This window comes from Hypanus sabinus, chromosome 12 (assembly GCF_030144855.1).
Source record: "Hypanus sabinus isolate sHypSab1 chromosome 12, sHypSab1.hap1, whole genome shotgun sequence".
Taxonomy (NCBI): Eukaryota; Metazoa; Chordata; class Chondrichthyes; order Myliobatiformes; family Dasyatidae; genus Hypanus; species Hypanus sabinus.
The window spans coordinates 85,610,894-85,626,459 of record NC_082717.1 but is presented as its reverse complement, the minus strand read 5'-3'; the positions used below and the strand labels follow the sequence as shown (position 1 = coordinate 85,626,459).

At 39.1% G+C, this 15,566-nt stretch overlaps 1 protein-coding gene across 2 annotated transcripts in view; it reads left to right on the top strand.

Annotated features, from left to right (window-relative positions):
• The window catches only part of tab2 (TGF-beta activated kinase 1 (MAP3K7) binding protein 2), a 31,821-nt gene extending 16,660 nt beyond the window's left edge, over window positions 1-15,161 (top strand). Inside the window, exons 4-9 of one of the 2 annotated variants that reach the window (XM_059986351.1) lie at window positions 1,336-1,505; window positions 2,310-3,891; window positions 6,352-6,512; window positions 9,035-9,128; window positions 10,399-10,479; window positions 13,300-15,161. In XM_059986351.1, the coding sequence (XP_059842334.1) occupies window positions 1,404-1,505; window positions 2,310-3,891; window positions 6,352-6,512; window positions 9,035-9,128; window positions 10,399-10,479; window positions 13,300-13,445 (2,166 nt within the window). In that variant the 5' untranslated portion in view covers window positions 1,336-1,403 and the 3' untranslated portion in view covers window positions 13,446-15,161. The remainder of the gene's footprint in view (window positions 1-1,335; window positions 1,506-2,309; window positions 3,892-6,351; window positions 6,513-9,034; window positions 9,129-10,398; window positions 10,480-13,299) is intronic. The other variant, XM_059986352.1, reaches the window with a different exon arrangement.
• The last annotated feature ends 405 nt before the right edge of the window (window positions 15,162-15,566 follow it).

The window sequence follows — 15,566 nt, the reverse complement described above, 5'->3', positions numbered from 1 at the left end:
ATCTCTTTATTTTAGTGTGGGCTTTTTCCTGGAATTAGTCTTCCTCTCTGCTTTAGCTTTGTTTTATTTATTATTTTGCATCCTCAGCATTCCCAGCACTTATTGCCAATTCTAATTGTCCCTGTAAAATCTGATGAACATACTTCCACAGTGAAACTGTCTGGATTTCTAGAATTTAGACTCGGCAACTCGGCAACAACCGAGTCTAAAACAACTGCTTTATTTCCACATCAGGATGGTCAGAGTGTTCCAATGTGCCTGCTGCTCTTATCCTGCTTGGTGATAGAGGTTGTGAGTTTAGATGGTGCTTTTGGAGTGGCTTAAGTGAGCAACTGCAGTGCATTTTGCAGGTGGCACACAGTGCTGAGTGGTAAATGTTTAGGTGGTTAATGGGGTTTCTTTCCAAAAAGCTGCTTTGTTTTGGGTGGTGTTGAGTTTTTTGAGAGTAATTGGTGTTGCACCAATCTAAGCATATGGAGGATATTCACTGTTCTTGTCACTTGTACCTTGTAGGAAGGGGAAAGAGTTTGGGATGTGGAGAGGTGAGACTTTCACTGCAGGATGCCCAGCGTCTAATTTGCTCTTATGCCACCGTTACTGCAGAGCTCCTTGTGTTTATGAAACTGGTTCATTTGTGCTTCAGGTCATTGGTCACACCCAGGATGTTAATGGGGTGGGTGGAGAATCTCTGTGATGGGTGTGCCTTTAAGTATAATGAGAATGAGAAAGTAGTTGAACCAATTTTCACAAGCAAAAGTCCTTGTGCTGGACTTTTGTAGAATGAATGTTAATTGGTGATGGTGGTATTTCTTTCCTGTGTCCCAAACACAGGAACTTGGAGCTCAATATGTCTCTGGTTCACACCTGTGATGTTTATGGACTTGAGAACTGAAAATTCCCATATCTTGCATTTTCTGCTGACATGTACAAGCTGCCCATTAGGCCCCTTGAATCTGTGTTCCACAGTGTGAAATGTCTGATTTGAATCTTACCATGTTTCCATATTCAATGATGATCCTTATCTGTCAAAAATCTTACTAATTTAATTTTGAAATTTTCATCTGACCTCCAGTTTCTACAGCTTTTAGGGGAAGAAGTTCCTTTCGTTTGAAGAATTGAGTGAAATTATACATAATGTGCAATTCAGTGACTCCAGCACTACCATACTGAGTGAAAGTCCATTAATTATAAATATTATGAAATCTGTGAAAGTACATATTTATTTATGTATGTAATTTTAAGTTGGCCTGTTTATTAAGAATTTTTTAGATTCACAATTCAGAATTAGCAGAATAATTAATTCAGAAATTAATTATTTCAACCCATAACTTTTAGAAAATGCCTGATGGGAGACAAGAATTTTGCTGTGATTGAAACTTGCATCATTGTGAGGCAGAATACGAATGGCCCAGGGAAGCCAACAAATTGATGTTCAGGTTCTGCATGACCTGCGGCAAAAGTTCCCTGAAGTACCTGAATTTGTTGTCTCCCACTGTATGCTGCAGGTAGGTTCAGTAACATTGGAAGAAATTGATTCCACTGTCCTTGATTTTGACTATTGACTATTGTGGAAACTGGTCCATTGATCTATTTGGAAATCTAAAACTCCCTTGTTCATCTTGGCTGTTTTTTCCCCCCAAAATCTTGAAAGTTATTCATGGTCTTTATTTCAAACTGTTTGTACTTTCCATCATTTCTGTCTTTTGCTGATTCTCCACGGAGGTAACAGAAAAATTTTGAAGTTAAAGAACTTGCATGTTGATCTATGGTTTGATAGTCCAAATGCACCTTATGTAGCTTGTTACACTGAGGCATTTCCTGGCCTCCAAGCTAACCAATGCAACCACTATCTTCCATTTTTTTTCTTTCTCCACTTCCTTCCGTTCATCTTTACCTTTTCTTGATAAGATATTACTGTTTAACCCTGCTAACATTTTTCTAAATAGTAATATGTGAGGGATTAGATTTTTAGCATTTTGGGTGATTAGGTCTGTATTTTTTTGTGATTTTTAAACAGAAGTTCACCATCAGTGAGAGAATATTAAAGTGAGTCAAAAACAAAATACAACAGATGTAGAAAAACAATATAAAATTGATCAATGCCAAAACACTCAATTAGTCAGGCAGCATCTGAGGAAAGATTATTGGTTTAAGTTTCAGGTCTGAAGTCACTGATTTGAAATGTTATCTCTTCTCTCTACAGACACTACCTGTGCTACTAAGTGTTTCCAGACATTTCTGGTTTGACTGTAGTATCAATGTGAGGTATATTCATTTTGTTTTCTAACTTACTGTTTTTTTTCCCTTAGAACGGTAACAATTTGGATGCTTGCTGTAAGTTTTTGTCTCAAGAGAGCACCAAATACCTTTACGGAGAAGGAGATCTGAACTTTTTGGATGAACCTAACATTTCTGGACTTCACAATCGCATGTCTGAACTCAATTTGGATGTCCAGTCTCAGAATGTCTATCAGCGCTGGAAAGAAGGAAGTCAATTAAATGGAAACAAAACTCTAACTCATAGCATTAATGACGGAGTACTCCAGACTGCTGTAAGCAGCTATGAACCCACAGGAGAGGCACAAGTAACACCAGCTCAATTGGCCGGAGGCTTCAATATGTTTGGAACAATGGATATAAGTAACAGCTCTTCTTCACCCCAGCAACTTGGACTTCTTCAGCCTTTGTCCTCCAAGGGAATATCAGGCACAGCCCAACAAATACCCAGGTTCAACCCTATTACTGTCACTCTGGCACCTAACATTCAGACTGGCCATAATGTTCCTAAATCCCTGCACATACGTGGTGTCCCCCCACCTGTACTTAATAGCCCTCAAGGTAATTCTATCTACATTAGACCATATGTGACAGCACAAAGCAGTACAAGCCGTCAAATGTCACAGCAGCCTGGTTGGATGTCTGGGCAACATACAGGCGCTTCACAATTCGGCCACAGTCAACAGCAGCCAACCTTCCAGAGTCCACAGCACTCGCATCAGCATTCGGAGCAAGTGCCGGGCTTCTGCAGCCCAATTACTTCACAATGTGGTTCATCATATACCTCATCTCAGCAGTCTGCTTATCCAGGCCAGCAAAGCCATCAGACGTCTCATATGTATATGCCTATCAGTTCCCCTACAAATTCTCAAGTGCCTCCATATCAATCATCTAACAATGTACAACCTTCAATTTACAGTCAGTACAACATTCAGAATATCTCAACGGGGCCACGGAAAAACCAAATTGAAATCAAACTTGAATCACCACAGAGAAACAACTCAACAATGCGTTCCTCCAGCTCTCGCACAGCACCTTTACCTTCCATCAGCACCCACCCTGTAGGCAGGGGTCAGCCCAAAGTCTACATTTCTGCCAGTCCTCCTTCCTGCGAGGAAATGGTCGGGCGCAACCAGCCGAAGCTCTATATCTCGGCAAATTCAGCTGCTGATGAAACAGGCCTGCGAAATCCGCCTACTGTGTACATATCGGCAAACCCAGGGTCGTCATCCTCCTCCCGAAGTGGTGCAGGACAAGTCAGTGTGGGTTCACAGCAGGCCTCTTTCATTCAGCCTGCCTACATCCGGCATCATCCACCCAAAAGTCGGAGTGCAGGCAATTGCAATGCTGCCACTTCTCCTCGAGTTGTGGTCACCCAACCCAATACCAAGTACACTTTTAAGATCACAGTTTCTCCTAACAAGCCTCCTGCTATTTCCCCTGGGGTTGCATCCCCAACATTTGAACCTTCCAACCTCTTAAGCCTCCCTGATCATCAGCCTGAACCTGTCCAACATTTGCAGCTAGGAGCTGATCCTACTTCAACTCTCGATGATCGGATTAACGAAGCACGGAGAATGAGTGCGGGATCTGATGATGCTGCCTATACAGAAGGTACATAACATTCTGAACATTTATTTACCTCAGGATTTAAAGCTTTTATCTCTTTTAGACTACATGCTTCTCAAACAGGGTTGTTTATAATTTTAAACAATAGATTGAATAATGACATGATTACAAATACTAACAGTGGATTATTAAAAAATATTCAAATGGGCTGAAGATTGTTTTGTTCCTATATTGTTAATTAAAATATTCGCTTAAAAAGAGGAGTATGTGGCACTCACTTTGACTGAAGTTAATTGAATTTTATTCTCCACCCCCACACCCCACCAGCTTAAAGTGAAGTTTATGCAGTGGGCCTCTGAGGAACGTCACTAACTGCTGAGCAGGACACTGGCTCCTCATTGAATCTAGAGTAACACTGGTTACATGTGAATGATGTCACTAAGAATTATTTGAGCTTGATCTAGAAACTGTTCATGCAGTATTATATTCCCATGTAATATTGCAACATGCCCACTGTAAACTTGCCTATGCCTTGATTGCAGGATAACTGAATTGTGGTATGTGTTTGTATTGCAGTATTACTGTTGTCCTTCCTGCTAATGATTCAAACGAGAGGACATGATTTGAGAGTTAGGGGGCAGAAGTTTAAGGGAAACATGAGGGGGTATTTCTTTACTCAGAGAGTGATAGCTGTGTGGAATGAGCTTCCTGTAGAAGTAGTAGAGGCCAGTTCAGTTGTGTCATTTAAGGTAAAATTGGATAGGTATATGGACAGGAAAGGAGTGGAGGGTTATGGGCTGAGTGCGGGTAGGTGGGACTAGGTGAGATTAAGAGTTCGGCACGGACTAGGAGGGCCGAGATGGCCTGTTTCCGTGCTGTGATTGTTATATGGTTATATGGTTAATGAGGCAGTATGTCTTCTAGTTGTTGGCTGGTCTTTCTTACTGTTAATATCTCCATAACAGGGCCTTGCCTGCGGCTTTTGTAGTATCATCACCAGTCCCTGCACTCTCAGTCTCGTCATTACTATTGCTGTTTATTAAAGGTTTATAATTATATTTCGTGTTTGGGCAGAGTTGTATGCCATACATTTTTATAACGTTACACCTTTAATACTTACTACCCATTTCATGCAGTATTACATTACTACTTCGCTGATGTGCGTAACTGGTGTTTTTTTACCCCGTTGAGGATATTTTAATTCGTATGAAATCTTTCACATGAGGAAAGCATCACAAGATGCTTCATCATCTGCATGAAACGGCATGTTCCAAAGAAGGAAGTATGAAGGGTGACCAAAAGTTTGATATATGGGGTGAACTTAAAAGGGGATAGATAAGGGTGTCGGAGGAAATTCCAGGAATGTGGAATGGAAATAGTTAAACTGAGTTGATAACATTTGAGGCCAAAGCCAGAGGAGTGAAGAGGCCATTTAATGTAGTAGTAAAAAAAGTTTCATTTTAGTCTTGTAACTTAAGTCTAGCAGTTAAAGTGTTGATGAAATTGTACTCCTTTTCCTTATAATATTTCAGTATTTTTGAAAACAAGGGAACACCACACAATTTATTGAAACATTCTTTCTGTACCTTGTTTTTCTACAACACTATCACTGCTGTACATTCGGATTTCTATCAGTATTTCGACAGTGGTATGCTGCTTCTTCACTCTCATGTTGTACTGTAGCTCTGTAATTTTATCTCCAGCTCCCATTTCATCTTGTAGCAATACTGCTTTTTACTCACAGCTCTCAAATGATACTCAGTGGGGGAGAATTTGAACTAATATGGCACAGAAATGAGTAGCAGTAAGGTTAGAGTCTAGAGAGAAAGAGCAATATCAACAAATCAGTTGGATTAGAAGCAGTAAGCATGGCTAATGTAAACAGTGGGAAGAAAGCAGCTTTAGAATGTTGAGCTGTATTAGAAAAACAGTCGGAGAATGGGAAAGTACTATAGGAATAATTTTAAATGAGAAAATCAGGAAAAAATAGTCCACATCCCATCTAGAATTAAGAATGAGTGGTATGCATGTGAGGATTGAAATCAGAGTTGGAAATTCAGCAGCATTACCGTCTGAAGGATACAACACAATTGCTATAACAGAGTCATGGCTTAAAATTGGGTCACAAAATAAGATTTTAATGTCAGCAATTTAAAAACAAGGCAAAAAATATTGAGACCTCCTTTTGAATTGTTTCATTGTTCAGTAGCACCAATGATTTAGTGCTATTGTAAACACTTAACTGAATTGCAAAACATTTCAACATAAATTATTCCTTGCTCTTTCTATAACTGCTTTTATACATGCATTATTTTCAAATTGGCAAATTGTCTAATATACAATCAAGTAAGCCTCTAATAGCCAAGTAGTTAAAGGATGTGTCCAAGTCTAAAGGAGATTTTTTTTTTGTGTAAGTTCAGTGCTCAATCATTATGACACGGGTCATTGCTTTGTGTAAACTGGCTTCTAAGTGAACTGGGCCTCATTTGTTGATGTGCTTTCCAGCTTTATTAGTGCATCAGAAGGCCAGAATGGATCGATTGCATCGAGAACTTGAGCTGGAGAAGAAAAAGTTGGACAAACTGAAAAGTGAAGTTAATGAGATGGAAAGTGACCTTACTCAACGGCGGATGAAAAGATCAAATTCAGCTTCCCAGATCCCATCGGTATGATTCACTATTCAACATTGTTCAGTTGATTTTATTTTTATGACACTTCTGACTCAATAGGTCTCACTCAAAAAAAAATCTTGAGCACAAAAATGTACTGATAATCTCAATGTGCCACTAAGTATGTGCCACACTGCTTAAGATATTAAATTCCAAATGCTTTCACAGTTAGATATGAATAAAAATTCTCATGGTATTATTTCAAAGAATAATAGGGAGGTAATTTGAATTTCAAATCAATGCAAAAATGTTGGAATTACTGAACAGGTTACAAAGCATCTGTGAAAAAGAATAGATTTAATATTTTAGGTTGATTTATACTTTACTGTCTGGACAGCAAAGATGCATACATCTGGATGCCCTTGATCGGTTACAGATCAGCATTTTAACACCATCGTCCCCTCAAAACTAATCTGTAAATGCCAAGACCTGGGCCTCAGTACCCTCTTGTGCAATGGGATCCTAAACTTCCTCACTTGCAAACCCCAGTCAGTTCAGATTGGCAAACACATCTCCTCCACAGTCTCCATCAGCACAGGTGCACCACAGGATTATGTGCTTGGCCCCTTGCTCTACTTGTTTTACACCTATGACTGCGTGGCTGAGTGCAGTCCAACAACATATACAAGTTTGCTGCTGATGCCAGAGTTGTGGGCCATATCAAAGGTAGTAATGAATCAGCATATAGGAGAGAGATTGAAAATTTGACTGAGTGGTGTCATAACAACCACCTCTCAAAGTTAGCAAGACCAAGGAGCTAATTGTAGACTTAGCTACAATTAGTAGCTAATTAGGAGCTCTGGATTAAAGGGAATCCAGAGCTTCAAGAGGTTGAAAGCGTCAGTAACTTGAAATTATTGAGAAGCACATTATAACTAGTCGATAAAGGCTTAGGTAGATTATACACAAACTTCAGTGAACAGCAATGTGAGAATAGCATGATATCAGAGTGTCACTATCTCAGAAGGCCTGTTCTGGACCGATCATATAAATATAGTTGCAAAGAAAGCATGAGAGCACCTCTACTTCCTTAAAAGGCTGCGCAGATTTGGCAAGACATCAAAACATTAGCAAACTTCTATTGATAAATCGTGAAAGGTGCATTGACGGGCTTCACTATGGCCTGGTATGGGAATACCAATGCCTTTGAATGGAAATTCAAACAAAAGTTAGTGGATTTGGCCCAGTACATAGCAGGTAAAGCCCTCCCACCAGTCGATCACATCTATATGAATTGTTGTCATAGGGAAGCAGCATCCATCATCAAAGATCCTCACCACCATGCTGGTTTCTTGCTGCTACCATCAGGCAAAAGATATAAGTGCCTCCGGACTCAGACCACCAGGTTCAAGAACAGTTACTACTCCTCAACCATCAGGCTCTTGAACAAAAGAGGATAATTGCGCTCATCCATTGAGATGTTTCCACAACCAATGATCTCAGATTATGGCCGCTTTATCTCATTGTTTATTGCTATTTATAGTTGCATTTCAACAGTTTTCTATGCTTTTGCTCTTTCATCGATCCTGTTTACAATTAGATTTGATGAGTATACCCACAGGAAAAAGAACCTCAGGGTTGGTGACATGTATGTACTCAAATAATGAAGTTTACCTTGAACTTTGAATAGAAAGGTATTTCTAATGGTCTTGTTGAATATTTGCAATTCATCACAAAATGGATTTTCATGTTATTCCCACGTTGCTATTCAGTGGAGTTCGTGTGCAATCTGTCTAAGCCTTTACTGACTACAGTTATAATGTTTTTCTCAGTGATGAGAGGCTTTTGAAGGATTTTGTGTTAAGAATTTCTTTAATGTGAATATCTATGATATGTTTAGTCTATGAAGGACAACCACTAATTCAACCTAAGCATTCAGTACTGAAAATACATTATTGTTCTGTAAAGAGCATTGTCATTAGTGTTGAGTCAGAAATGTTAAATATTTGTTAAGAACCTTCAATCTTATGTAAATATGAACACTCAAAGAAGTCAACTAATAATAATTGAAAGTTGTTTTCAAGTAGATAAAACTGGAAGCATCCTTGGAGTGAAAGAGGCTTGGGTGGCCTTACAGAGGTTTATAAAATCACAAAGGGCACAGATAAAAATAGATTGTCATAGCTTTTTTCCCCCAAAGTAAGGTAGTCTAAAACTAGAGGGCTAAGGTTTACGATTAGAAAGGAAAGATTTAAAGTGGAGCTGAGGGGAAACTTTTTCCACACACAGGATGGTGAGTATGTGGCATGAGCTGTCAGGGGAAGTGGTAGTGGTGGATATGGTTAAAAGACTTGGACAAGTGCATAGGTAGGAAACATTTGGAGGGATACAGGCCAAATTGCAGGTAAATGGGGCAAGTTCAGGAAGATTGCTCAGTTGACAGACAAACTGGGTGGATAGGCCTATTTCCACACTACATAACCCTATGATTAACTCATTCAATATCTTGAATTAAATTTGATTGTGATGTTTCTTTGAAATTGCTACAAGTGACAGCAATATATATTTTGGTGTTTCAGTTAGAGGAAATGCAGCAGTTGCGTAGCAGCAACCGGCAGCTACAGATTGATATAGACTGCATAACCAAAGAGATTGACCTATTTCAAGCTAAAGGTATGATATTACCAATTTATTAGAAATCAAACAATGTGTTACACTGATAGTGCTTCTATAATCTGTTTTGTAGTGTCTTGACAGTTTTCTGACTTCAATAAATTGCAATGGATTTATGTTAAAGTAGTGAGTTTAGAAACGTAATTAGTTCATCATTGTAAAAGGATCATCATCAGTGACTTAAAAGTTGCTTGTGTGTAATTAGTAAGGAAGCAACTGAGAACAGAAATGCAATAGTGATCCTGCAGGAATAGGCCAGTCAGAATTTTAAATCTGTTTTGTCATTCAGTAAAATCCAATCTTGGCTCCATCCAGCTATCCAACTTTGTAAGTACTTTTGATGAAAGAGTCATACAGCAGCACATGGCAGAAGTGAGCAATGCTGTGAGAAACCTTTGTAAAGAAAATATTAAATAGGAATCTTGGGATAAAGTCAAGTGGAATGTTGTTTTGAAAATGGGCAGGTTTCAGCCCAAGGCAACGGTTGCAGTCAGATATGGAATCATGGATTGGTGTAAGATTGAAACTACTCTTTTCTCTTCTGGTCTTTAGCAAAAGGCCATTGTGGTTTCTTCAAGACTAACAATCAGTCTGACAGCACGGAGGCAATGAAGTTGTTTAGATTGGTGGCACTGCATATCGTGAGTGGAGCTTCACCTCAGCTGTGCAGATTATTTTCTTTTAGGACAGATGGTAATTAGCTGGAAGCTCAAGGTCCTTGAGAGGTTACAAGTATAGCAGTGTTAAAAGGGACATGGCTATGATTAAGTGGCAAGAGTACCAAAAAAAGGCATCCTATTGATTGGGCTATGTTGTGAAAACCCTGTTGAAAGCTGCAGAGGAAAGTCACGTTGAAGAGCAATTTTTGTCTTTGATTAGCAATTATTTTTCACCGTTGGAAGAGCAGAAACTTGATTGAAAGATTCAGAAAAGGAGTGTGAACAAGGAATGAGATGTTTGTTTGCAGGATGGAGATTTGGAGCTGTTGTGGTTAGGATAATACTGATGTTTTCAATATAGGGACATTTTAAATTACTGGCTCAGCTTAGAATCCGGAATGGACATTTTATGAGCAGGGAAGATAGTGTGCTGATTTACCACTTTCAATTGTTAACTCTCCATCCTTCATAGTCTACACTACCTTCAATGTCGTATACTGCAAAGAAATATAAAGCACGTTCATATATTTTAGTCATTGAATGTTTTAATGGAAAATGACTTGTCCAATAAATGTTGCATTTCATTTTAAATCTATAAATTCTCTTTCTAGGACCACACTTTAACCCCAGTGCTATCCACAATTTTTATGACAATATGGGATTTCGAGGTCCTGTGCCACCAAAACCAAAAGGTAAGGTACAGATTTGGTATCGCAATTGCGTGATGTTTGTGTAAGGACTAAATTCAATCAGCTGTAGTAATTTAGCTGTGATATATATTTTACATATATGAATGCTAAATTCCTTAAGCCGATGATCATCCACTGGATTCAAAATGATGTGTATCATCAAAAATATTTAGTAAGAGTTGATTAGTTATTTAGTGAGAAAATCAGTTCAGGTGGTGCAACTGTTTCTTGATGGCCAAATGCCATCACTTAACTATCGGATCCCCAGCAAACATCCTTTGCAATTCTGACTAGCAATACATAAATAATGTCATTCCATGGAAATTGACCATTTGAGGTTACTGTGTCATCCCCGTAACAATTTCCTTTGCAACTTGTGTAAGGTTACTTAGGTTTCAAAGATATACTTAACATCAGAGAAATGTATACAATATGCATCCTGATATGCTTTTTCTTCACAACCATCCACGAAAACAGAGGAGTGCCCCAAAGAATGAACAACAGTTAAATGTTGGAACCCCAAATTCCACCACCACCGAGCACTCAAGCGTGAGCAAAAGAAACAGTAAACACACAGGCTTGCATTACTGCAAAGACCACATTCGACATACCGCAGGCTCTCTCTCTCTCCCTAAAGGGAGAAAGAGATGTCTCTGTTTCACAGTGAGAAGGGAGATATAACAAACAACTCGCTGGTTTACAATGTTAAAAGTCTGTTGCATCGCTTTTCTTGAGCTTTATGCTCGAAGAATTCAGGTATCTGGACACACAGCCAAAGATGTTCCTGCTCCCACGACACACCCGTCTGGGACACCGACCTTTGATCTGCCCATCCAGAGCCCCGAGATCCTAGGCCTCCAAAGACTAGCTGAACTCTTGGCCCTTGGCGTGCCGAGCAATGGCCAATTGTGAAACCTCGAGCAGGTCCCATTCCCACAAAGGACCATAGTCAGCATGTAACTCCAGGTCAGGGTCTTCAAAAGAACCTTGAAAGGGAAAGGTAGAGATATTAAAGATGGAAATAGAGCTGTTTCTGAAGATGCAAGCAAAGGAGTCGCTGTTTAGTGCCATCATCACTTCGCTCCTCCTCCAGTTACTAATGAAAGGATCATGTGAAGGTTGGATGGCCTGATGGCAGTGGTAAATTAAACTTCAAGTGATATCTTAATTTAATGCACACAAAATGTTGGAGCAACTCAGCAAGCCAGGCAGCATCTGTGGAAGAGTAAACAGCCGACATTTCAGGCCAAAACCCTTTATCAGAGATACTGAGTCCTGATGAAGGGTTTCAGCCAAAACGTCGACTGTTCACTCTTTTCCATAGATGCTGTCTGGCCTGCTGAGTTCCTCCAGCATTTTGTGTGTATTACTTTGATTTCCAGCATCTGCAGACTTTTTCTTGTTTGAAATTTGTTTGAGAAACAGAACAATGAGTTCACAGAAATTTGCTGTGGACTGACATCTTTGGATAGCTAAAGTACAGTTGGTGTAATGGCTCAGCAATGCAAAGTCCACCCTTTAGGTCACCTGAAACCCTTTGTACATGTTTGTTAATAACTGCACCTCTTTTCTCCAATGCCATTCTTGACTGTTTTCTTTGTATACTCTGACAGGGAATCTTGCAAGTGATACAATTTCGTTGTGATAAATATTGAAAAGACATAGCTGTCATCAGTGATCTGATGTAACTTTGAGAAACAATTCCAGTCCCTGCCTAGCTTTAGTTTATAGAACAGTGTATATTACTGCTACTGGAACTTTGACTCATGCTTGTATTTATCTTAAGACTCAATTACTTCAGAACTCCCACGTTTGCCTCCAACTTTAACACTTATGGGCTTCCACTCATTCATAGCTCTGCTGCCCAGAGAAAGTATTTGTTCTGTTCAGCTTATGCTGATTCTCATACTTTCCTAAATTTAAAACTATTCTCCTTCTGTTGTTGTCTCTATCAGTGCAATCAGTTAACTCAAAGTTGTCCTATTACCTGTACACTCCTGCTTAAGCTCTTTCTCTTTGCTCCACCTATTCCCCTCATCTTGTCTGACAATAGGTAACTTCACAGTCAGTCACCTGTTCAGTGAAGTTAACTTGTTTCATGCAGAACTCCTTTCCTGCATGGTCTTCCATTCTATGTGCCATCCCATTTTAAGATGATAACTGAAATCTCCTTTCTTGACTGGTCATTTAGAAGGATTGTGAAACTTTAAGACCAACAGTCAAGGGAAGTGCAGAAAGATAATATTGAAAGGCCTAGGTATAGTGGACATGGAGAGGGTGCTTCCTATAATGGAGGATTCTAGGACCAGAGGGCAGAGCCTCAGAATAGAAGGACATCCTTTTAGAACAGAGTTAAGGAGGAATTTCTTTAGCTGGAGGGCGGTGAATCTGTGGAGTTCATTGTCACACATGGCTGTGGAGGCCAGGTCATTGGGTATACTTAAAGTGGAGGCTTAAGTGGAGGTTCTTGATTCGTAAAGGTATTGAAGGTTATGGGGAAAAGGCAGGAGAATGGGGTTGAGAGGGATAATAAATCAGCATGAAAGAATGGTGGAGCAAACTAGATGGGCCAGATGGTCTTATTCTGGTCCTGTGTCTTATGATCTTCAGGAAAATAGGATAACTTTCACCACTAAAATCAGTGAAGATGGGGATAAGCTTGGACAGGAAGTGAATACGGTTAATAGGAGAGGGTGGCTAACTTAAAATGATTCAAATTCTTAACTATTTTACTTCAGTTAATTTGCAAATATATTCAACAGTGTATTTGAGAAAATTGGGAGGATACATTTTCATTCCAGTCTAACATTTTGTTTCTAACAGAGCAGAAATCTGCAGTTAAACCGTCAAAGCCAGTGCCAGATCAAGAGGAGGATGAAGGTGCTCAATGGAACTGTAGCACATGTACCTTCCTCAATCATCCGGCCCTGATTCGCTGTGAACAGTGCGAGATGCCCAAGCATTTCTGAGCCATAATGCTCCCAATGAAAGGAGGAATGCCCCAAGAAATAAGCAAATTGTTTACAAAGACTGCAGTGACTCAGCAGATGCTATGCTGGAAAGAATTTTGATCTGGACCAGGTGGTCTCAAATGGTTGTTGTTGTTTCAGCACAGTGTTTTTTTGAGATTAAACACACAAGCTTTTAGAATCTGCAGGCAAATGCTGGAGCCTGAGCTGGTGTTGGATTTGTCTGTTCCAGAAGTATTGTTACCAGCTGAGAAGGATTTCGTGAAGCCACATTTACATGAACCTCTGTGGGTCTTACTGCCTTTTGTTCTCTTTCCCTCACTTTCCATCCCAGGATACATTTTAATGAGAAGTTATGCAAGTTTTTAGAACTGCAGGTGAGAATGAGGGGGAAGGGCGAAGTATGACAAAAATGAAAGGAACAAAATCTTCTGAAGGAAGGGCAGAGGGTGATTGAATGCCAGCCCTGAAGAAGTGCCTGTAGATTGGGTTGATAGAATGTGTGCATCACTAATGAACCTTACCACTCAGTTCATCTTTCTGCTCTGCAAAATTTTTTAAGATTCAGCGTTGGAATGGAAAAAAACTAAAGAACCATGTTACATATACTGAACACTCTCCTACAATGCACACAATCTACTCTTCAAGCTTCCTGTACTGAGCCCTACAAATTGAAGATTCCCTTTGACTTCTTCCTGTGTGCTCAGTTAATTTAGGTCAGCAGAAACACGATAGGTACAAGAGATGGCCAGGAAAATGTCAGCAAGAATTGCTGCTAGTTCCTTTCTGTTGACTCCCAATCTTCTCCCTTGGCCATCAACACCCACGTTCTTTCCCTTTTTGCTGAAAAGAGATTATATTTTTTCATCTGGTGAGTGCAAATTTGAATTGGGTTATAATGTTCCCATAGTTCAATGGCCTTCTTGCACTCTCCATCTTAAATTCACTCGTGAAGAATGGTAATTGTATGGGTGCCATTACTTTAGTGAAAAATAAGTAAAACTTGGGAAGTGTAACGTCTTTCTTCCTCTACTCCTGAGTTTCCTGTATTACCTGTATGTATCATGCTTTAGACTTTGGTAGCTAACTTTATTGAGCGTTTTTTTAGCAAAATCTTTCTCAATTGACATGATACCTATGGGAAGTGAAGCCTTAATTTAACTTAAAGCTATGTATAAATCAGCTCTCAGTGGCCTTTCTGTACAGCATTTCTATAAATTATGCTCTTGAACAGACCTGTGAATGCAGTTCATAAGACAGTGTGACAATCGTGTGAAAATGCACAATTTATTATTTGAGACTTGATTTTATTTTTAAAATATATTTGTAGGTTTCCTGATTCTGTAATTATACAGTGCTTCATCGCACCCATTGAAATGCTGAAGATGAATTTCAAATCAACAGCTGAGGTTTTTAAATAGACCAGTTACACTCAGCTGCTGTACTATGGTTCTGTGTAGTCTGTATGTAATTTGAATTTGCAGATTCAATTCATCTTCTAATTCAATTTTTTCAAACCATCTGTTATTTATATTGCTCAAATTGACCTTGTTGGATAATTGAACATGTTCAGTGGAAAAAAAGGACTGAATTAAGAGTAGTGTGTATATAAATACAATTATATTGTTACATAGTGATTCTGAGCTTCATCTGCAGGTCTAAATAAAATTTGACTGGTTTTACGTTTTATTAATAAAACATAATGGGATATCTTAAGCGTGATGCTTTACCCTTTTAATTAGATACATTGTCTTTCTGACAAAAGCTATTTATTAAAAGTGAAATTGAACTTCATAAATCCTTTGGGTTAGTGTACAGTAAACATGAGATAGGTTCCTCATTTATGATTCTGTAGTATTTGAGTTACTATTCCATGCATTGGAATCTTAAGTAATGAATATGGCAGAGAATTCACCTATTACTGCTCTATAGTAGAGTACTTGCCTATGTTGCTCATATGCTAGATTGATATACATAAGGTGAAGATTTTCATGTCTGTTGCTTCAGTATCTGAGTGATGGATAAGATACCTTTTTTTTTAGTATTAATTACAGTATTTGAGAGATTTTTCTGTCTCCACTGTAGTTCTTCGGACAGCATTAAAGTAGCCCCTGCCTTGCT